The sequence below is a fragment of the Rhinolophus hipposideros genome (genome assembly GCF_964194185.1).
Source record: "Rhinolophus hipposideros genome assembly, chromosome: 14".
In the NCBI taxonomy this organism is placed as follows: domain Eukaryota; kingdom Metazoa; phylum Chordata; class Mammalia; order Chiroptera; family Rhinolophidae; genus Rhinolophus; species Rhinolophus hipposideros.
The window spans coordinates 23,979,394-24,003,085 of NC_138060.1; the positions used below are offsets into that span (position 1 = coordinate 23,979,394).

Below are 23,692 nucleotides of genomic sequence, written 5' to 3' on the forward strand. Positions count from 1 at the left end.
CAAGGGTTTGTTTGAGCGCTAGGCAATGGAGACACTTATCCTCCCCCAGCTACTCCTCCTCAGTGGACATCTGTTGTTTTTCTCTGCCTAGGATCATCTAGTCCTCCCTCTTCTGAAATAGCTTCCTGATTTTCTTTGAGGAAATCTCCAAAATTAGCCCTCCTCATTCTCAATCCACGTGGTTCATGGGAAACCGATACCACTCTCCTATCTTGGGGTGGGCATGAGACCCAGGCCTGGCCAATTAGTAACATTATGTTAATCTGGCCACAGTGATTGGATCTCATGAGCCTAGCCAGGCCAATTAGAGACAGCCCTGAGGCTTTGCTGGAAACACTGGAAAGGGCATTTTCTCTTTCCATTAGGGGGTGCTAAGCTGATAGAAAGTGAGCTTGGGGTGAGGGGGGACCATCTTTGTCACCACATAGGAGAAGCCTGCCTCATCATGAAAGCACCACAGAGAAAAACAAAACCAAAAAAAGGAGAGAGGCTAATTCCCAAATGTGGATGGGTGGATGGGTGGATGGATGGATGGATGGATGGATGGATGGATGGATGGATGGATGGATGGATGCAAGGAAGGAGGAAAGAAAGAGAAAGGAAAGAAGGAGAAAAAGTGAGGGAGGAAACAGGATAAAATGGAGGAGGTGCAGTTCTACTGCCTTTGATCTGGTGAGTATGTAGCAGGCACTGCTTGCTACAGAGGCAGGAGAGCAGTGGGGTGCGGCAGCACCCCCTCACCAGGTCATTTGCTGGCTGCACACTGAGTGCAGCAGTCGCCCAGAAATTCATTTCAACTGAAGCACGTGGAGCTGCGTGCTGTGGATCCAGCTCTGCGAGTGGCACAGCGGCAAGCTGTGAAGATTGCGAGAGTAGGTCTCTGAAGAACCTGGTACGAGCCTGGTGTTCCCGGGGTGCTGGTTGAAGCGGACGACGGAGGGAGGGATATGTGAATAAATGAAAGTGGTTTGTTTTGCCCGCGAGCAGTTTAGAATCTGGGCAGGGAGACAAGAGTCAAGTCAAGAGGTCTGACAATTCAGTTTAAGAACTTATGGCAACGAGGTTGCTAACCTTTTGACATCAGAGGGATTATTCATTAGGAAGTTGTACCAATTGGACAAACAGTTAACCAAGTTTACTATTTGGAAGAGCTGAAAAGGCTGCGTGGAAAAGACGACCTGAAGTTTCGCCAGCAATTCATGGCTCTTGCATCACGACAATGCACCAGCTCACACGGCACTGTCTGTGAGGGAGCTTTTAGCCAGTAAACAAAAATACTTGTATTGGAACACCCTCCCTACTCACCTGATCTGGCCCCCAAAGACTTCTTTCTTTACCCAAAGATAAAGGAAATATTGAAAAGAAGACATTTTGATGACATTCAGGACATTGAGGGTAATATGACAACAGCTCTGATGGCCATTCCAGAAAAAGAGTTCCAAAATGGCTTTGAAGGGTGGACTAGGCGCTGATGTCGGTGCATAGCTTCCCAAGGGGAGGACTTCGAAGGTGACTGTAGTGATATTCAGAAGTGAGGTATGTAGCGCTTTTTCTAGGATGAGTTCACGAACTTAATTGTCAGATCTTGTATGTGAACGGACAACACAGCGGCCCAGACAGAGCATGGCCCGGATGGAGGGTGTCTACACTGTGAGTCCCGTGGGGGCTGCGCTGTGTTCTCCACAGGGTCCCCAGCGCCTCTGGCAGTGCTGGCACAGAGCCAGCAATCAACACACATTTGTTGAGTAAAGAAATGAGAAGGAGAGCGTGCATGCATGGGAGATGAATTGAGGGCTCAGAAAAATGATGGCTCCATGTAGGCTTATGTGATCAAGGGTGAGTTGAGATTGGAACCATTGGATGGGTAGGAATTCAAGAAGCAGAAGGGAAGAGAGGAAGATAAAGGGAATAACCAGCAGGAGAGGCAACACAGGACCCCAGCAGGGCACACTGATTACAGACAGACCTGGGTTTGGAGTCCTGCTGCACCACCTACCAAGTGAATTTCTGCACTATAACCAGTGTGCTTACCTTCTGCTCCCCACTTACTCACCTTCTTGGACTCTAACACCCATGCCAAGTCCAGTTAGATCTTGCCTCTAAGCAGGTAGCAAGGTCAGCTCTTGGTGATCTTGTGATGTTCTGAAACTATTCCCTGGGGGTTGCAAGTCATGCTCACCCCCTCGTCTCACATGGTCCTCGGAACAGCGCTCCATTTTTCAGATGCGAATACTGAGACCAGACAAGCTATGTGCCCACCTCAGGTCCCACACTCAGCAAGGAGAAGGCCTCGACTTCAGCCTGTCCTACCTGACTCCACACCCACACCCCTTACTCAGGAGCTTTTGTGTCCATACTCCCTTCAGCCCGACTTCGTGTCCTGCTTCCTAGGTGACACGTTCCCACAGCTGGCAGGTCATTGGAATCCCTCATGAACCTTTACAGACTAAACATGCCCAGGGCACCCCCCTGATGTACAGAATGAGAAGTTGGGTTTGCGAGTCATAATATCCCACATGATGACCCACTGTCACTCAGGCACATGACACAGCACAAAGGCTCGGGGACCTCGCCGACCTCCAGTTAGTCTCCCCAGCCCTGGGCACTGAAGAAAGAGACCGGATGCCAGGCAGCGGCAGAGGCCGAGCAGGACTTACTGTGTAGAGCTCGTTGGTGACCTTCAGGAGCTCCTCGTGCATCTGCAGGCCGACCTCCTTGCTCTGGAACAGGGAGGAGCAAATGTCAGAGGCGAAGAAGGCGGCTGGTCGCACTGACCAGTCTCCTTTTCGACACAGAAAGGGCAGGGATGCTTGGGGCGGGGTGGGTGAGAAGGGGAGCAGAAATCAACACCAACATCGCGGATCGAGACTTGCATTCCTCAACCCGGGTCCATGAAAGCAATCCTTCCCTGGCCAGAGAAGTCGGGGGACACGACACGTCACCTCCCTACCTTGGTGATGCAGAGAGACAGCACCACGGGAAGGATTCTGAGGGGCCCCACAGCCAATCAACCTACGCATCTCTCATGAATGCTGTGTGTCCGATAACTGATGTGAACAGAATCTGCGTCCCTGGTTCAGTATTCATTAACATCTCAGGAGAGTGGGGTCCCTAGAACACACTTGGAGAAAGAATGATCCGACACCTCAGGTCATCACAAGCAGCGCAGAGAAGCGGGCAGCCCTGGATCAATGGCGGAAAACTGAGGTCTCCGCCTCCTCTGTCAACAACTGACCATGTGGCCTTGGACACTTCGCCACCACATCTATAAAATGAAAAACTTAAAAAACTAAAGAAACGCTTCCCAAAACATGTTCTGGGGGTCACTGCTGGGTGCCACACTATAAAGGGGGCAGGGGCTTCTGTGACCAAATACATGTGGGAAAAGCTCGTTAAACAAAGTGAGACAGGTTTTCTTCCTGCAGAACTCTTCAGAGGCTTCATACCCTCACATGCATGGATTTTTCTGTAGGGTGCGGTTTAGTTGTCCTCAATCCCTTTTTCTGCAAGGTGACTTACGTATTTAATATACTGAGAGACACGATTCAGGAAACATTAAATAAATTTTCTTCAGGTTCCTTCTAGCCTGAAGCGTCTAGGATTCTGTTTGTTTATTACTATTATTATTATTATAAACACTCTCCCTGTTTGCCTGGACCATCACATGAAGTTTCCATGCTGAAAATGGGAGTCCTGATCTCTGTTCCTTAATAGCTGAGTCATCCGGCTCCCTTTCAGCTCCTTCAGCTTCAAGCGTGACCAGCAGCTGACGGGCAGAGACCAGCCTTCCTCACGCCCCCATGCAGGTCAGGAGGCACTGGACTCAGGGGTAGCTGGGGAAGGCTCCATACCACACATGAAGCCTTCCCCGGCTCCGTCTCCTCACCCACAGCCTTTCTTTTAGCTTCTGGGTCTGGAATTGCTAAGGATCACCTATCTGAAGGCAGCCTTTGCATGCGCCAGGTCTCTTAACAGACAGCGAAAGCGTCAGGGCAATTCCAGACCTCTGCTTAGACCTCCCTCCAGCTCTGGTGACTAAAGAACGGGGACCGGATCCAAAAGCCCAGCAGAGGCTCAGCAGAACTTTCTGTGCACAGCTCACAGGAAATCTTCAGTTGCGTCCCATGCGTCTACAGTGGTGCTCAATGAACCCAGCCAGCTAGCCCCATCTCTTTCTATCCTCCAAGACTCTCAGTCTGTGCCTCAGTTTCTCCTGTGGCCCTTCCCCTGACATTCGCCTCACTGCTGACCCTGGACCCCCTGACACCCTCCAGTGGCCTCCTCTCAGTCCTCAGTCTCACCAACATCTCTGACACCCAATACTCAGTTTCTTATGTATTGATATTTATGACCTAACTTTTTGATAGGTAATAAATGCACATGGTTAAAGGAACGCTAACAGCCAGCAAAGTAAAAATGAAGAGTAAGTCTCCCAGGCTCCCAGACCCCCACCCATAGTCAACTGCTATTCAAAGTTTCTTCTGATACCTTCCAGAAACAGTCTATGGATATACAAGCATGCATTTGGACAGCACATGTTCTTTTTTTTTTTTAACACGAATAGGAGTATTCGCTACACAGCTTTGCATCTTGCGTTTTTTTTCACCTCACAATATATCTAAGAGGTTTTTCCTTCACAGCCCATGTAAGTCTTACATCCTCCTTTTTTGACAGCTGCTTGGGGTTTCATATACCAGATGTATCATAATTAATGAACCAGCTCCATAGTGATTAACGTGGGGATTGTCTCCAGTCTCCTACTGTTTCAAACAATGATGTCATGAATATCCTTATGCTTTGTCACTGTGCACCTGGGCAGAGACCCCTGGCAGATAAATTCCTAGAAGCAGCTCTGCTGAAAAGAGTCCTGCCTTCAAAACTCCCACCAGTCTTGCCTTCTCAGCCTGTGCCCCAGCCAGCTCCCCACGCACTACCGACGTCAGCTCCCACTTCTCCATCATCAGCAGACGTGTCATCGTCTCCACGGTCCTCTCTCCTGGGCTCCATCCCGTACAACCCGGAGCCCAGATTCAGGGACCTATATCTTCAACTCTTGCAAAAGAGTAAGGTCTGGATGTCCCCTTATCACATCAAACTCAAATTATCCAAAAGCAAACTCCTGCACTTTCCTCCATCTCCTTGAGTTTGGTCAATGGGATAATATCTTCCAAGGCACAGCAACTGGAAAATTTGGAGTTATTTTTGACACTTTTTTTAAGTCCCTCCTCCTCAATCCAATCTGTCACTGCCTCCAGCCTGCAAACTGCCCAATCCTTTGTTCTCTGTAGCAGCTGACGCTCCCTCCCTCCCCACCATCCATTCTTGCCCTTCCCGCTTCCTGATAGAGCCGTAAATTTGGCCCTGCATTTATCCCTCCCGCTTGGAGCTTCCCAGGATGATGATGCCATCCCAACTCAAGACAATGGGTTCTGGTGTGTTGTTCGTCCAGGGGTGAGTACGTGACTTAACTGGATGGAAGAGAAAGATGTAGGTGGTTAAGATGAAGGGTTTAGCTTTGCTACTGAGTGCTAGTTAGAAAAAAGAAGGGAAAAAAAATGGAGCCCCAGCTGCTACCAGCAGGAAGCAAGGACCAGAAGAGGAAGCAGCCTTGGGAGGCAGAGCAAAAGGAACCTGGCTTCTCCATGACCTCCTGAGACACTGGCTGGGCTGAGCCCAGAGCCTACCTCCCTAGGAACTCCCACTTCTGTGGCCTTGTTGGTTAGGCCCTTTAAGCTGGCGTTGCCTCCTGCAGCCAAAAGCACCCTAAAAGACAGGTTTCCTACCGCCAGTCCCAGAACAAGCATGTCACCATTGCAGGGCCCAGACTGCAGAAGCTGCCCCTCGACAAAGCCCCTGACTCCTGTCCCCAGTTTTGCATGCCTGTGCTAGTGTAATGTACTAGAAATGCATTTTACTGTGTCCCTCGAAAGCCTCCTCACTGCCTACAGGACCAAGATCCAGCTCTTCAGGTTGACTTTCAAGGCTCTAGGTGACTAGCATAGGCCTGGTTAGACAGTCGAGAGGGCTGAACTTGGGAGCCACTGAGGCTGGGACTGGAGATTGAGCTTTAAGCCATTTAACCTCTCAGCTTCCTCAGCTTCCCTGTCTGTAAAATGAATACCTGTTACTGTCCTTCTCTGCACTTATAAGGGGAAGTGTACTGATCTTGCTTTTTTACTTGTATATTCATTTGGCATTTGTTTTCCCCACTCGAATGTAAACCCCCTGAGAACAAAGAGACTTTCTCTCTGGTGGTAGATGTTCAACTGTCCTGCAGCTCGGAGGACGGCAGGAGACAGCCCCTAGACAAGAGTGCCTCAGGGGTGGCCTCAGAGGACAAGCTGACATACTTTCCAAAGACTGACACCTCATCCCAACATGGAGCTGTGTGAGGCATAGAGGCCTGCCTCCCCGGTCTCCACCTGGACAGCTCTGAAGGGTCACTCCATCTTGAGAACTCCCTGTAGGGCTGGCTAAGACTTCCAGTAAGGCTGCCTACACCATTGCTTGCTTGCTGCTCCCTCCTCTGCCCTCCCAAGGTATGGATGCCAAGAATGCTCCCTAATCATTCTGATAGATGCTAAATTCCGGTGTCCGAGTTGGCTTCCCGCGGCGCCCAACCTGCAACATCTTGCTTCGCCTCTCCTCCCTGCAATGCCACAGAGCCTGTCACATAGTGGGTGCTCATTAAATATATTAGTGGAATGAATCTATGAACAAACAAAGTGACAGTTCCTCTAAGCCTTAGTGTCCTTATCTGTAAAAGTGGGATGATGTCGCGGGTATTGTGGAGTCCCTATGATGATGAAAACAGGTAACACTTATGGCAGCACCTGGCATCGATGAAGAGCTTGGAAATAGTACAGGCTGAATCGACACCCACTGGAAGCCAAGGACAAGGCTAGGACGTTGCCCCAAAAAGGGAATACAAGTTGAATTTGTTATTAACTCTTCCCTTAAGAACCTCCCAGTTTGATGGGATCGAGAGTCAAGAACCAAATAATTTTAAGGCAGGAGATAGAAAGAGCTGCAAAAGAGTGAAAGATGAGGTGACGTGGGATGAAGTGATGAAGAGGGTGCAGGGGCTACCACCAGAGCCATCTCACCTTGCGTGAATGGCCAGAGACGGTATTCCAGGCAAGGGGCACAGACTGAGCCACAGCACGGAGCCTGGGAACAGGGGAAAGCTTGGTTTGCAAAGAGAGAAGCACAGCAACAGAAGAGCAGAAGACAAGCTTGAAATGGAGGCTTGGCCAGGTTCCAAGAGGCTAATGGAGAGCAGGCTTCATTCAGAGTGGAACGGGGAGCCTCTGAATGGTTTGGAGCAGGAGAGTGTGATGAGCAGAGCTGTGCCTCTTCAGGAAGATGAAGACGGTGGTGTATGGAGGGGAGATTGGCTGGGGAGGGGCTGGAGGTCTGGTTCTTGTATTTCCTCAAAGGCACAGTCACCAGATGGAACCTGTGTGAGTCACTGCTCATCCCCCCCTCGGCACCAGGCACGGAGTTGGCCACAGAGTGAGTGTTCAGCAAATAGTTACTGAACTACACAGGACTCAAAGGCATTTTATTATTTGTTTTATGGTTGGGGCTGATTGGGAAGGGAAATATTCTCAACTACAGTTCCAGAAACTACTGAATGAGGAACCCAAACCAAACATTCCACCAGGAGCAGGAGGCCAAAACCTTGATAATCTCTCGCAGACCATCACACCCAGCCCTTGGGGACCCAAGTGGCAATGCATTAGCACTCTTTGTGCGCATTTCTCACATGACTTTCATGCCTGCAGAGGTCAGGGGTGGCAGGCTGCTTCCTTCATGCTCAGGAAGTGTGTGGACTGTGGAAAACGATTACACGGGGCTAGGAAGGGCTCAGCCATGGCCGCTGTGCTTCTTTGGGGTTAAAAGGGTACAGCACTGTCTGTCCAATCCAAATACATCTGAAAAATCAGGTGACAAGTGGCCCCAGCCCTGCCTCTTTCTTCTGCCCACAACTAATGCTAGTTAAATGCCCCTAAGGGTCAGAAACTCTTTGATGTTGGGGGGGGGGGGGTCCTGAGTATGGCAAGTTGTTTAGCATCATCTCTGGCCTCTAGCATTCTCCTACCCCCAAACAAAAATTATCTCCAGACATGTCCAAATGTCCCCTGGGGGCAAAATCACCTGGGTGAGAAGCACTGCCCTAAACCAAGGGCTCCACAAGACAGCTTCTCTGGGCTGCAGACATGTTTTACTGGGCCATTCGGTGTTTTCAGAAAATCAGATTATTTACTCAGCACTTATAAATCAGGAAATTCTCCTTACGAGTGCAGATTTTCAGCCTCTCCTAAAAAACTAGACGATCCAGCAATACTGAGTCTCCACCTGGAGCATGGTGGCCCCTTTGGGTGGGGTTTGTGCTCTCCAGTAGGCCGCAGTGCCCAGCTTCTCCCTTCTCTCAGCCAGGTCACCCATCTGGCCCATGAGGGCATTAGAGTCATGACTCAGAAACCAGTGAGGTTTTGCAGAGGGCAGCCCTCTGTATCCCTGGGTACTCGTCAAGGGCAGCCACCCCAGACCTGCCGCGTCAGAACCTGTGAGAGTGCCTTTTAACCAGCGCCCTTCTCATATCCCAACGTTTGAGAGCTGCTGAAGAGACCATACCTCCTGGCCCCGTGTAGACCCTGGACAGCGTGACCTGCATAGAATCTCAGCACCGCTGGGAACCCAGCTTCCTGCCTCCACCACCTCCTCTTGCACCTCTGTGGCCAAATCCTCATCTAGCTTCAATTTACACCAGCACTTACTGAAACCTACTAGATGCCAGTTTCAACTAGGCACCAAAGACACAAAGCTGAAGGAGACGTGGCCCCTGCTCTATCATTGGTTGCTAGCATTTATGGAGCACTTGCCGAATACTGTCCAAAGTCACTTCCATACATTATCTAATTTAAAACTTTAAGGTAGGTACTATTATTATGCCCACTTGACAGATGACAGCCATTGGCTCAGAAGGGTTGAGCAACTAGCCCTAGGTTGCACAGCTAGGAAGCAGCAGAGGCAGGATTCAGCTTTTCCTTGGTCTGACCCATATAGACTTCCTGTGGTCTGCTTACTCGGGGCCTAGACAAGATGCAAGCACACGTGAAAAGAAGCCCTTGCAATGATTTAACAGAGATGAGTGCAGGCCACAAGGAAAGAATGGAGGAGGGCATGCCCTCTAGCCGCAGTCTGCCTGTCCAATATACTTTCTTACCACCTGTGCAGGAATCTGTATCCCTGACACCTGTCCCGACTTGCAGGCACATCTAGTTCTCCTTGGCTGGTCCTTCTTGGCCCACCTGCACTGGTAAGAATAAATTAGCCATGAGGGCCAGCTCTGGCCTCTCCCTTCCTCCTTCTTCTGATAATAGAAGATGAGATATGATGGAACTGACCCCTGCTTGCCTGGTCCCACAACACGGTCCATTGGGTATGGGACCCAGCAGGACCGGAGTGCTCTGGCTCCTTCTGTCTAGTGATTGGGTCAGAGATGGAAACGTATTCTAGGCTCAACCAATAAGAATCTTCCCTGCGGGCTTTCTAACAACCATATTCTCAGATTACGTCTCCTCTGGGTCTCTAAGGTAGACGTCAGGGGCCTTGGGCTGTCCATCAAAAGGAGAGTCAGGGCCTTGGCAATACCTCTAGAGTCCTGGATCTAGAGATACCCAGACAAGGTTTACCCCGGACTGTTTTAGCTTACAGGATCCAGTGAATTTTCCTTTTTGCTTATGAATACTTATGAAAGAATACTGACGTAATCTGTGCTTATATCAGTATGAAGATAACAAAATGACCACGGAGTGAGACGGCCTTCTGAAAACCATTCACCACGCACCAGCTTTCACTCAGTTCCTGCAAAAGGACCAAGTTCCAACCAGTTCAAGGGAGCATAAGCTCCTTAAGGCTGGGACTCTGGTTTCCCACAGTGCAGATCAGGAAGACTTACATACACAAGGAACCCCTTAAATGCCTGTGCACAGAACACCCCACATTCACGCCAAGATGGGACCAGCTGACTAAAGTTTTTTGACACGGGCCGGCCCGGTGGCGCAGGCGGTTAGAGCTCCATGTTCCTAACTCCGAAGGCTGCGGGTTCGATTCCCACATGGGCCAGTTGGCTCTCAACAAAAAACAAAAAACTAAATAAAAAATTAAAAAGCCAATAATTTCTTTAAAAAAAAAAAATCTTTAAAAAAAAAAAAAAGTTTTTTGACACAAAGATTCCTGAGTGAAATCAATGTCTTCACCATGAAAATCTTGCAGGAGTGGCTTGATTTAGTTTTCAGTACAAGGCTAAGTGTGGTTTTCAGGGGAAAGCCTCAAAACTATTACTATAGGTCCTAGAACTTTATGAGCTGTACTGAAAAGTTCTGTGTTTAAAGGACATGTCTCTGTCTCCCTCAAATGAACTCAAAGGTGGGTCACTTCCATGGCTAAACTCACTCTTTACATCTAGAAAATAATATCATCTTAAAATGTTGGGTTTTAATAACGAGATTCCCCCTTCACTTTTCCAAAAGAGTGAAGGAACTTTTAGAAAATGTTAATGCAGGAAATGAGATGGAGGCTTCCTCTGCCTCCGGGGATTGGCGTGGGGCCTCTGGGCCTCTCCTGCATCTCACCAGACACTGCTACAGGAACGCCTGTCTCTCTTTTCTCGCTTTGCTCCACTAGATGTTCTCATGTTGGGTTACCTTTGGGGACATTCCATGGTTTTCCTAGTGCTGAGGCTCCACGCAAACAATGGGAAGCAAATAAACCAACAAAACTAAATAAAAACAAAAACCTCTGTCTCTTGCAGTTCTTAATCCCACTGCTTTTCCACACTCCAACTCGTTTTCTCATCAAATAACAAAACTTGAGACCCACAGATGTTCCCTATTTAAATATCTGGTATATGTAAGCCCTGGCCATCTCCCAAAGCGATTGTGCTTTTATTTCCAAAGCAAGGGCTTTAAAGGCGTGGCTCAGAGAAATGTGGGCTTCTCCAGTGTGTCCTGAAAGGTCAACTTATCCCTGAACATGGCAGCTTGGACAGCCAACTGGCTGTTTCTCCTGGCCGTGTCCTAACTTGCCAATAACTGGGCTGCCTGCACTCTGTTATGTTTCCACCCCTTGCCTCCAAACATCATCCTTAGCCTACACTTTGTCCCACCTTCCGTCTGGACCCTTGCTATACCTCCCCTCTCCCCATCTTCTTCCTTTCCCTGCTCCTAGACACCTCCCTTCTTCACCCCCCCTCCCAGACTAATTTATGTCTCCTGTTGCTGCAACTCCACATGCTGTCATCTACATGCTTTTGCAAGAAGCTGGAATGTAGACTTGAGCCCTTAACTCTTCCCATGTTGCTGCGGCTGGGATACCAGTCTGCAAGGAAAACAGGGAAGCCCTGGAACCACTCATCATAGGTTCTCGGCAGCGGTGGGCCCCACTGATGCCGACCTGGGAGCCCAGTAACAGCGAGACAACGAGCCCAGAATGGTGCCTGCCACCCCCGTCCCCTGTAATTACTCCCAGCATGTCTCTGGGACCCTGTTAGCACCGAAAGCCTTCATTTTCAGAAATGCTTAAAATAACAGGTACGAGGAAGTCCCAGGATACCTTGGGATGGCTATGCACAAGTGACCTGATGTGGTCAGGCTAGGAGTTTCTGGATCTCTATTCACAATACTAACTATTATTATTAATAATACTTATTCTTATTAATAATAATGCTTGGTACTATTACTAAAAATAATACTTATCATTATAATTAATAACAACAATGATACAATCGTTTCTTGATATCTTAGCATGTGCCAAGCACAATGAAACACAATGGTAACTGCTTTCCAGACAACAATTCATGTAACCCTCATATCAGCGCTTTATAGGAGGCGCTATCAGTAGCCCCACTTTAAAGTCAGGAGGCTCAGGGAGGGTAATTTGCCCAAGACTACAGAGCTAGTAAATGTGCTTCTCTCAACCATTCTACTCTGTTGCCACCACTGGGAGAGCTAGCACTCTACACACCTTTACAATTATTTTCCCCAAACATTCCAAAATAATTCCAAAACATCGATACTCCTCTGCCTTAGTATAAAAAGGGTGCTGATATTTACAAGTCTCTGCTTTAGATTGTCATAAATATTAAATAACATACACTGCTCTGTGCCATTTTGCAGAATCTCCTATTATCTGTGACCAAATCCCAACTCTGCTCCCTGACCTCCAGGCCAAGGCAGAGGAGATGCTGTGGACCTGTGCTGAGTCTGTGGAAGCAGAACATACTGAGGACTAATCTTTCTTGACTATGGCCCTGATGTTGGCCTATGTCTCGGGGGAGCTTTTTGCCCTGACTTTCTTACTCGCAGATAAGGAGTGAAAAGTTCAGGTGTGCGTGACAGTGTGTGTTCTGGAGAACATGACAAAGCTGTCTTCCTGAAAAAACCACTATCTACAGACACTGAGGCCACTCAGTTTTAAGCTGCTTTCGCCCTCTCTACATTATTTTCAAGGTGAATATGGATGTTGTCTGGCTTATTTGTTGAATTCAAAACATTATTGATCACATTGGTGAATCAGTGACCTGAGACACCTCTTTAAACTCCTCTTTAAATTTTATAATTGGATCTTCCATTTCATTTGCATTGTTTGTAAACAGGATGTAATGAGGATTGCACTGGCATTTCAAAAATGTCTGTAGCCATGTATCTATCCACCCATCTATTTTCCAGCTTTCTACCCATCCACCCAACTATCCATCCATCCATCCATCCATCCATCCATCCATGAATCTCCCCATCCACTCATTTATCCACTCACCTATCCACTCATTCATCTATCTCTTCCTTCCTTTCTATTCCCCTATCAACCATTCTGATACAGGTTCCTACCACCTTCTACCACTAATCTATATGTTAGTGTATATGTATTAATAACATGTAACTGCTCTCCCTGAGTCCAGCATCTCTCTTTTCAAATCCATCAAATATACCAAATTAATTATTTTTAAGCTTTGATCATATCACCCCCTATTTAAGAACCTGCAATAGTTCTTACATATCTAGAAAATAAAGCCCAGATTCTCATTCTGACACCTAAGGGCTTCCTTCATCTGTCTTCAACCTTTTACCCCACCTTTATCTCAGTTCACCAATTTTTAAATATCTGAATGTTAAATATTTAATATCTCTGAGATTAAAAATATGCAGTAGAGGGAACAATAACGAACACCCATGAATGGTGCCACTCAAATTAGATAACTATTAAGATTTTCCCATTTTTACTTCAAAATTACTCTTAGGAAGCAAAATGTTATAGATACCAGCTGAAATGTCTCCTTTCTTCCTCCCTCTTCCGTCGATCACTATTCTGAAGCTGGTGTGTGTTTTTACACAGTCCACATTTGGATAGCTTTATGTCAGACAGATGCCTAACAACATGAACTACTGATTTGTGCTTTTAATTGTATGAAAACATCAGTGTTCCTTGCTTTTGTCACCCAACATTGTGTTTTCAGGTTTTGCCCACATTGCTACATGTAGATCTAGTTCCTTCATCTTAACTATTTTATAATAGTCAATTGTATGACCATCCAGAACTTATTTAACCGTTCCCTTCATTATGGACATTTGGGTGATTTTTGTTGTTTCTTTACTATAAACACTATTGCAGCAGATATCCTTGTACAAGGCTTTGTATGCATGCAGATATACTAGAATATCTTTAGGTTACACGTAGAAGTGGCATTGCTGGGTCATGGGGCATGGACCTCTTCCTACACTGTTACTAGCTACTGCCCAGTTGTTCTCCAATGGGACTGGACAAATTTACACGTTTCCTGGGAGGATGTGAGAGCCTCTGCTGCCCCACATTCTTGCCAGAACTTAGGATTGTTTTACCAATCCAATGGGACTCAAATTATGTCTCATTTAATTTTACCTTCTCCTGGTTACCAATAAGTATGAGCATCTATTCTTATACTTTTAACCATTTAAAAATCATTTTCTATAACTTACCCATTTACATCTTTTACCCATGTTTCTATGGGATTGTTTGCCCTTTTCTTAATAATTCGTAGGAGCTGATTTTATATTCTGGAAATTAACTTTTCATTGATTCTATGCATGTCAAATATCTTCTTGTCTGTATTTTCCCTGTATAGGTGTTATTGTTTTTGTTGTTGCAGGAAGATAATGTTTTAGTTTTATATAATAGAATTTATCAATATTTTCTTTTATGATTTGTGTTTTTTCATTTTTTTTAGGCAGACAAATATTCTTTTTTCATGTTTCTTTTCCTACTCACAAGGTTTTAAATATAATCTCCTGTATTTTCTCTGAAAAGTTTTAAAGTTCTGCTTTTTACCTTTAGCACTTTAAGCAATTTAGAATATATATTTTTGTGAACTACAGTCTTATATTTTCCATATGAGAAAATAGACGTGTGTGTATAATGTCAGTTTCTAAAAATAATAAGAAAAAGGCAACTAACCAATGGAATCAGCCCCATTTACTAAATAGTCTATCCTCTTCCCTCCATCTTTAATGCCCCACTGGCATATACTGTGTTCCCACGTGTAGAGGGCTGTTTCTGGGTTCTGATCTGTCTTCTTAGTCAGTTTACCTAGCACTGCTCTAGCACTGCCCATTTTACTGACTATCACGTTAAGGAAATTTTGACAGTCTGATACAGCAAATGCTCCAACAAATACCAAAAAATATAACCTAGAGATCTTATTTTCTTATTATGGCATAATAAAGTTAGAAATTCAAGGCAAGTAAAAGCTTTAAAAAAAAAATCTTTGAAACTAAAATAAACATAATTCTGAATAATTCATGGGGCAAAGAAGAAACTATAATGGAAATTATGAAATATTTACATCTGAATGACAATGAAAGCATTACTTATCAAATCTTCTAGGCCATAGCTAATTTGTAGCATTAATGGCATTAATTTTCAATCACTCTTATTTTCTAATGTATCCACTTTTAAATTACATCTTCTAATTGAATGTGGCAGGCCCAAAGGAGCATATTAATTTTTATATATTGATCTTGTAACCGGCCATCTTGCTGAACTTTCTTCAACAGTATACCTGCTGTTGGTTTTTGGTAAATACACTTTGTCAGGCTAAGAAAGTTCCTATTTATTCTGAATTTGCTAGGAGTTTATGTCTTCAATGGTGAAAAGTTAGAAGCATATGCCACTTCTCTTCCATTTTCCTTCACACTGTACAGAATAGAGGTCCTAACCAATATAATAAGGCAAGAAAAAGAAATAAAAGGTTATAAAAGAAGAGATAAGACCACTATCATTTAGAACTAATCAGTGAGTGATGTCCTGAGCACATTTTCTCACTTCCAACCCTTTTTTTAACCTGTGGCCCTGAATAAAATACTTTTTCACCCCATCTCCAACTTTAATTCTAAGATTAACTATGTTCTTAAAGTCCCCAAAATCATCCCTATAATTGCTAATATTTATTGATTGCTTATGGTGTACCAGGTATGGCTTTTATATCATCGTTTTTTAATCCTTACAATAATCCTATAAAGAAGGTTATTAGCTCCATTTTGAAAATGACAAAACTCAGAGGATCAAGGGATTAGGCTGAGCTCACATGGCCTGAAAGTGGCAAAGCAGGGATTGAGCCAGAGAGTCTCTCTGTAACCCTTATCACTCTACTAGACTGCAACACTGGCCTACCTGTTCCTGATACAGGACCCAGAGTTTTCTGCCCATGGCCTTTACTTTAGTCTGGAATCCTGTCATTCACTTTTCCCAAATCTCTGTATATCTGTTGTGGACATAACAATGTACCACCCCAATCCCCTTTAGGACTGGAGGGCTTGTTACCCCGTGTGTTGCTAGCAGACACCCTCAGCTGGCAGCCAGATATGGAACTGCCTCAGCTGAAGTTAAGGCATCTGCCCAAGGCCACACCCTCTTCTGGGAACAACGTGAGGGTATAAAGTCACAGCCTCCTTACCACAACTCGGAAGGGCCACCTCAGCTTCAGAGTTCCCCAAGGAGTCTATTGAGGCCTTCGTTACGACTGCACCACAGCCCAACTTCTCCAATGGCTGACTCCTGCTTCTCTCCTTCCCTTCTGCAAGTGGGGACCCCAAGAGCTCTCACTAATATACTCCTGCATCGGAATCACTGTCTGAGTCTGCTTTCTGGGAAACCCAGGCTGGGATAGATCCTAATCCTGCAAGCTCACTTCAAATGCTGCTTCCCCAACAGAAAACCTTCCTGGAATTCCCCCACCAGCCCAGCCCAGGTTGGAAGTCCTCCTCCTCTAAACCAACTTCCCTCTCCCTGTATTTTAATCACTGCTACACATCTATCTATCTTCACTTCCATTCTGCGCTGTAAGCTCCTTAAGAGCGGACATCCTGTCTGACTCATTTCTCTGTCTTCTTTAGTATCTGCTCTTACCACTGGGCTCCAGAGTCAGACAAGTCTGCATTCAAATCCCAGCTCCACCTTTATCAGCATCAGTTTCCTCATCTGTAAAATGGGATGATGACAGCATCTTCCTCTTAGGCTTTAAGAATCAAATGTCTATAGAATGTTTAGCCCAGAGTCTGGTACTCCCTAATTGTTTGCTGTCTATAATTATTGTTTATCTACTGTCATGATGGGACTAATACATGTTTATTGAATGGCTTGGGAATGAGAATGCCTGATGGTGACCAGCTCAGCAGGCTGTACTAGCAGAGTGAGTGTTCACGACTTCAACTCCCTGGGAGACAGTGGAGAGTGGCTGAAGGTCCCTCATGCCTTGGCAGTTTGCCCATTTTGCTCCGTCTCTCTCCATTCAGGCCTCATAGCTGGACCCTCCAGCATGCAAACTCTCACTCTCTCCTTCAACCCAATAATAAAAAATAAACTTGGCTTTGAATCCAAGGCCATTGGTGCTTTTGATCTTGGTTACAAAGCAAAGCAATTATTGCACACAAAAGCCCTGATTTATTTATGAAATGTGACAGACATCTTCGAGGCAGGAACGAAAAAGCTCACTGACGACCAGGCCCTTATTGCCACACAGTGAATGGCTGCTTTCAAACACAAGCCCCCCAAATGCCCTCTCTTCTCTGCTAAGAGTCTTTCCTCATTAGTGCTTCCTCCAGAACACCACAGCTTCCAACAATCAAATTCACTTCCCTACTCAGCAAGTAATTAAATTCTGCAGGCCTCAGAGCATAGCATAATGGGTGGCTATTGTTAAAAAAGCTGAGGCTGGAAATGAAATGGGCTTCAGTGCCCAGTCTCAGAAATGGTTGGGGAGAGAAGGGAAAGCAAGCAGGATGCAGATAGAACACCACAGGGGGTATGAGACTTACTCAGCACCAGACCTGAAGTCAAAAACCTGCGTTTGGGGCCAGATTCTGCACTTACCAGAGAGAGGGGACCTCAGTTTCCTCACCTGGAAAACAAGGAGGTTGGACTAGGTACGTCATTCTCACATGCGTTCCCCAGACCAGCAGCTTCAACCTCGTTTGAGAACTTGTTAGAAATGCAGATTCTCAGGCTTCACTCCAACCTACTGAATCAGAAACCATGGAGGCGGGCCTCACAATGCAAGTTTAACAAGCCCTCCAGGTGATTCTGGAAACCAACCTCATACAAACCAACCTCTGGTAGATAATGTTTAAAGATGAGGCCACAAACTCAAATACATAAAGGACCAGGGAGGCAAAATAAAAAAGCCAAATAGGTGTCCTACACTGGCCAATAGCTGGGACCATGGGGCAATGGAGTGTGTGCCCTGACTAAAAGGGCCAGTAGCTACTTAGTTCTAGCCAACTACTGCCAAGCATGAACCCACGTGGATCTGGTACTGGCAGAGCTTCTGAGTTTTCAAGAGAAACACAAAATCCTGATTTTTCTGTGAAATCCCCCAATTTAAAATGTTGATTTAATTTTCTTAACATAGTGAGGCCGAGCAGGTTACCCTTGGGAACCAAATTCAGCTGTGGACTGACATTTTGCAGCCTCCATTCTGAGCTGCCTTGGACCTCCATCCAAGAGCACCCACAATGCTCTTGCCTTTCTCCTAACACTGAACTCCCCAACTGCCTTTCCCTACTTGGCAGACTCCTTCCTATTCATCCTTCAACACCCAACTCAAAGGTCACCTTCACTCTATCTCATTCTGAGTTCTCTGCCCCACTTTCCACCTCTCTACTAAGAAGGTAGAGAAAAATCAAACACAGAGCCAAAGAATTGACATATAGAAGAAGGTAGCACCACAGAGGAAGGCATGGAGAAGTAACAAAATGGGCTTTTCCCACAGAGGAAGAATTACAACCTCTTGGGAAAGTTACCCTATTGTTGCCTGAAAAATCACTTAAATAAGGACACAGATCCCACTTGACCAGAATCTGATAAAATAAAGTTTTAAAGGGGCAAGTATAAAGAAAATATAAGTGCAGGATTCATAGCGTAGATTTAAAAACAGTTGGTACAAAAATACCTAGGGATTTGAGCTGAGAGTTCAGAGTGATGAGACGCTCATGAGAAAAGGAAATGCATTCACAGATTTCAATATTAGAAATAATCATGTAGCCCCGCTCTACTCTTAGCTGGTCAGACCTCCCTGAATGGTCCTGAATATTAACTTCTGTGGGTCAGAGAAGACCCAGAGACAGACCCAGGAAGTGACTTAGGTGGGGAGGAAACACAAAGCCAGACCACGGGGACACGTGAAGGAACTTGGACTGTTTACCCAGAGGAGGGGAAGAACTGGGAGGGTCATCATGATTTCTGCCTTTGAGCAATTAACAGATTGCCATGTGATTTGAGCTATGTTGTCTTCAAGGGTGTGACCAGGCTCTGTGAGTGGGACACTGTATGATTTCATCTTGACACTGGGGAGAATTCTCTCAAGAGGAATGAGCTGTCCTGAGAGGTAGTGAATGCACTTTACTGAAGGAGATCTAGCAGAGGGGGGATCACTCCTACGGAGATGACAAAAGGGCTGGAACAGAAAGCCTACTGGACATTTGTTGATTTATTTCACCCTTCTTCTTGTAAGAGCTCCCCAGGCTTTCCTGGGGAACCACCCCTCACCCATTCTCTGTCCCATGTGTCAGATGGAGTTGAGTGTACACCTGGCTTCAGTGGCGGGGGGGTATCCCAGGCCTAGTCAGTCCACACTGCATCCCCTGCCCACAGGTGCCCAATCAGGGGTGTTCATGTGACCCACAACGGGCCAATCAGAGCTCATACGACCCAATTCTGGGGAAAGGGAGCTCTCACTTTCCACTGAACTTGAAGCAGGTAAGATGTAAGCCTGGAGCTTTCAGGAGCCATCTGGTCATCATATGGAGAGAGACTGACTACAAACGAGCCCTTCACTGCCCCCTCCCCACAAAAGTGGGGAAATTTGAGCAGAGCTACAGAGAGACTGAATTCATTTGAGCCCTTAAAGCGCCCCATGTCTGAAGCAAGGCTTGGCTCCGAAGAGCTGGTAAGTTCCCTTTCTTCCCTCTAGCCAGTTGATCTGGGTTTCTGTTGTTGCAACCACAGAGTTCTGATCCATACAGTGGACTTCAAGGCCTTATCCAATTCCATTCTGCTATGGTGGATCCACACCTCACACATAACAAGGGCTACCTGCATGCATAAGTCCATTTGCCCAGACAAATCCTAAAATAGCTTCTGGAATTTGAAGTACCACCTCTAGTCATGAGAATAGATTCCAATGCAAAAGGGGAAACAAAGAATCATGAAAAGGTAACTTATTAAGTGAGAAGCTGGCAGTCAAGGCAGCTACCCCAGACGCAAGCCCAGGAAGGGCACCTGGCCTGGGAGCTGCTCCCACCTCCTGCAGACGCATTGCCAGAGCATGACATGGCAGGTCGGTGCAGGAACACCCCCCTCAAGTACTAGGACCCTGTCTCAGGAACGAGGAGCTCCATTCTCTGGGATCACTGGCAAGTCACCATTTAATGAGCACCTACTGGATGCCAGGCCTGTGCCAGCCATTTGGCCTATATCTACTCTTTAAAGCAGGCATTAAAGACTGTGCATTGTCACTGTCTCCATCTCCCAGATGAGAAAACTGAGGCTCACAGAGACTTGCCCAGGGTCATACCATCAGGGAGAGACTCTGAGACTGACTCCAAAAGCCCAGACACACTGCCTCCCGCTGGTTATGACAATGGGCCCAAAGTTGCCAAGTCTGGGGGCTCCTTACAGCTTCTCAGGCTTTACCTCCTCATCTATAAAACGGGTGAGGGAGAAGCCCGTTCCCCAGCCTGACCAGAGACCAGCCCCCACAGGAATTTTGAGGACTGTGGAAATTATCATTAGGTAAGGAGTGCAGCCTCAGTGCCGAGATTATCTACAACTGATGTGACCCAACAGGGCCACGCTGTGCTAAATCAGCCAGCCAGGCCCGGCCCCCATCTCTCTCCCGGCCCACAGGGGCTGGTTCATTTCCTTTGTTCCATAGGCACAGGCCCGGTAACAAGGCAGCCAGAGCTCAGCTGTAGACATTTTTTCATTATTTTCCACCCTGTTAACCTCCATCACAAGTGAGGCTGCTGTCAGCCTAAATGAGAACTGAAAAGATTTATCTCACTTGTCCCCGGGCTCAGCTCAGGAAAAAGACCCTTCATTTCCTAAAGGCTTGGATGACCTTTTTTCTGTGAGTCACTCCCACCCAGGAAAAATGACGTGACAGCAGCCGAGGGCAGAGACTTATGATGGGACCAAGAGACCCGAATCCCTTCAGTTTGACTTTGCAAAGCACTGTGTGGTGTTTTTTTTTTAATTGCCCTGTATTTACCTTCCTAATTATGTTTCCTTATGGAGATAGTAATCTTAGACTACGTTGGTAAACGTGGCCCCAGGACGAGACCAGCGCATCTTGTGTGGAGGGAAGGAACTCGTGTGCAATTACAGTTTTGCTATAGAAGTCACCCTCAGAGTGGACAATCCACAGACAGACCATGGAGAGATTATTATATTTCAAATCAGCTTATCCTCTTCCCTGTGCTTCTAGCCATCCCAGGTCGCCTACTCCCTACAATGGGCACCTGACTAGAACAGATGCCAAGGATTATTTTAGTAGTAAGAGTCTCTTACCTTGCCAGGTGCTATTCTCCTTGCTTTCCTTGGGGTTAACAGCCCTTGTAACCCTCCCAACTGCCCTGTGGATATTTCTATCCCCATCCCACAAATGAGAAAGCTAAGGCTCAGTGAGTTTAAGGAACAAGACTAATGATGGAAAGCTAATGATGGAACCAGGATTATGAACCCAGGAATTTCAAAAATTCTGGACCCAAAGACCACACCCTAAGCACTTCCCAATAATACTTCCCTCCTTCACATACACCATCTCAGTTAAGCCTCACACAGCTGCTGGGAAGGAGTGGATCTTAGCCCCATTTGCGAGACAAAGAGGATGGAGCTCACAGAGGCTACTGACTTGCCCACCTTACAGAGGAGGAAACTGACTGAAGTTTACAGAAGGGACTTCAGTTCCACAGACACTTATGCAGGACCTAGTGTTTGCCAGGCAATGTGCAAAGGACTTAGGATACAGAGACCTCAGCAGCATAAAATGTAACTGCTCCCTCCACACTCGGCTTCAGGGCACTTATATGGGTAAAACCTTTCTGAAAGCAACCGAGCAGACTGTTAAAAGACTTAAAAATAAGTAAACTTTGACCTCCAAAATTCCCATTGCAGAAACCTACAGAAATAGCAGTGAATGTGACAAAGGTATATATACAACCTTGCTCATAGCAGTATTATTTATAAGAGTAAAAGAATGGAATAACCTAAGTGTTCGACAATAAGAGATTGGTTAAATAAATTAGGTTACATCTATATAATGAAAAACTATGTAATCATTCAAAAGTATTATCGAAATAGAATTGGACACTTGAAACCTATGTAATTTTACTAACCATTGTCACCCCAATATATTTAATTTAAAAAAAAGAAACAAGAAAAGAAATGTACTTATTGACATGCGATAATTCTGTAATAAAGTGTTATATAACTTTTCAGGTGGTATAAGCAGATAGTAAAATCATACATACTGTCTCATCTCGTTTAGGGAAAGTGCATATGTATTGGAAAATGTATACTGGAAAATGTATACATATGAGCACTCACAGAAAATGTATTTGCATATGTACATATAAAGAAATACCTATGAGCCCAAAGTAAATACTGCTGAGCGATAGATAACCTTTCAAGTGATTTTAATTTTTATGCGTGTGCTCCTGTCTATTTTCCCAAATTTCATACAATGAATGTGTACTACCGACCCGATCATGCACAGGCTTTTATTTTTGTGGTGGTTGCTAAAGTGGCTGAGACCCCCATCCATACCCAGGGTTCAAACTCAGGGCCTGGGATGCCAAGTCCAGCCCTGACCCCTTGCACCCTTCAACACACCTGCCCTCCTGGTTCCATGTCCCCAAGCCACATTCCACCCTGGCTGGCACAGTGTTGCCATGGGCAGCCTGGGGCAGAGACCCGGGCAGGTCAGATGGCCTGCTTGCCCACCTTTTTGAAGAGTCTGATGACATCCTCACTGATCTGGGAGAGGCGGACGATGACATTGTTCATGAAGATGTCATTGAGGGTGGCATGGTCTCGGCTCTCCCGCCTGGTCTGATTCAGGACCAGATACCAGCAGTTCACGGGTGAGAGGAGGTACTGGTCCTTCCTGTGGAAACCAAGACAGCTCAGGTTGGCTTCACTGGAACTGTCATCCAGACAGTGTTCTACAGTGTCACTCACCATGGCTCTTTTGACCCTCATGGGGCCCTTTCAAGCTGAGTTTTATTCTAAGACATTTACAGCTGCTAGGAGATGCTAGGAGAACTGAAGTGATCCTCCCAAAGTCACAGAGCTGGGCTGGGGACCACACCCAGGCCAGGCGCTCTAGGTCCCATCCCATTTGCTACCCGCATCTCTCCTTTCTGGGAAGAAGCTGCTTTTCCTGGGGCTAAGAAATACTAAACCAATTGTGTTTGAAATATTTGTCTGAGTCCTAGAACTACGCATTGAAAAGAACAAAAAGGGGACCCCTTCCCTTCCCTTTCCGTGCCTCTCCCAACTTCTGGGCTCCCCTCAGGCTCTTAACCCTTTGTACACCCCCAGGGTCAGTTTCTTTGTCTTAGCCTCCTGGAAACCCATGCCTTCACCCCTCCAGCTGCAGTCCTGAAGGGTTTCACGTTCTGTATTTGGGAAGAGGGGTTAAGGAAAGCTGCTTTGAGTAAAGTACATATAAGACAAATAAAGCTTTGTCCTGTAATGACTGATAGATTCTTAGCATCTTCTCGCTGGACATTGTGCTAAAACAGGGGTTCTCAAAGTGTGGTCCTCAGACTAGCAGCAGCAGCGTCACCTGGAATCTTGTTAGAAATACAGATTCTCTCCAACATATGGTGATGGAAAGAGAACTGACTCTGGGTGGTGAACACACAATGTGAGATATAGATGATGTATTACAGAAATGTACACCTGAAGCCTATGTAACTTTATCAATTGTCACCCCAATAAACTTTAAGTAAAAAAAAAAAAAAGAAAGAAACGCAGATTCTTGAGCCCCACTCCAGACCTGCTGAATCAGAAACTCAAAGGTGAGCCTGGCAATCTGGGTTTTAACAAGCCCTCCCGGAGACTCAGATTCACACTGAAGTCTGAGAGCTTG

The 23,692-nt window shown here is 46.1% G+C and overlaps 1 protein-coding gene across 5 annotated transcripts in view; it reads right to left on the minus strand.

The window, feature by feature from the left end:
* Positions 1-23,692, minus strand: part of SRGAP3 (SLIT-ROBO Rho GTPase activating protein 3) — a 237,789-nt gene that overhangs the window by 82,752 nt on the left and 131,345 nt on the right. For all 5 annotated transcript variants that reach the window (XM_081071603.1, XM_081071599.1, XM_081071600.1 and 2 more), the window contains 2 exons: positions 22,540-22,702; positions 2,658-2,720 (listed from right to left, as the gene is read on the minus strand). In XM_081071603.1, the coding sequence (XP_080927729.1) occupies positions 2,658-2,720; positions 22,540-22,702 (226 nt within the window). The remainder of the gene's footprint in view (positions 1-2,657; positions 2,721-22,539; positions 22,703-23,692) is intronic.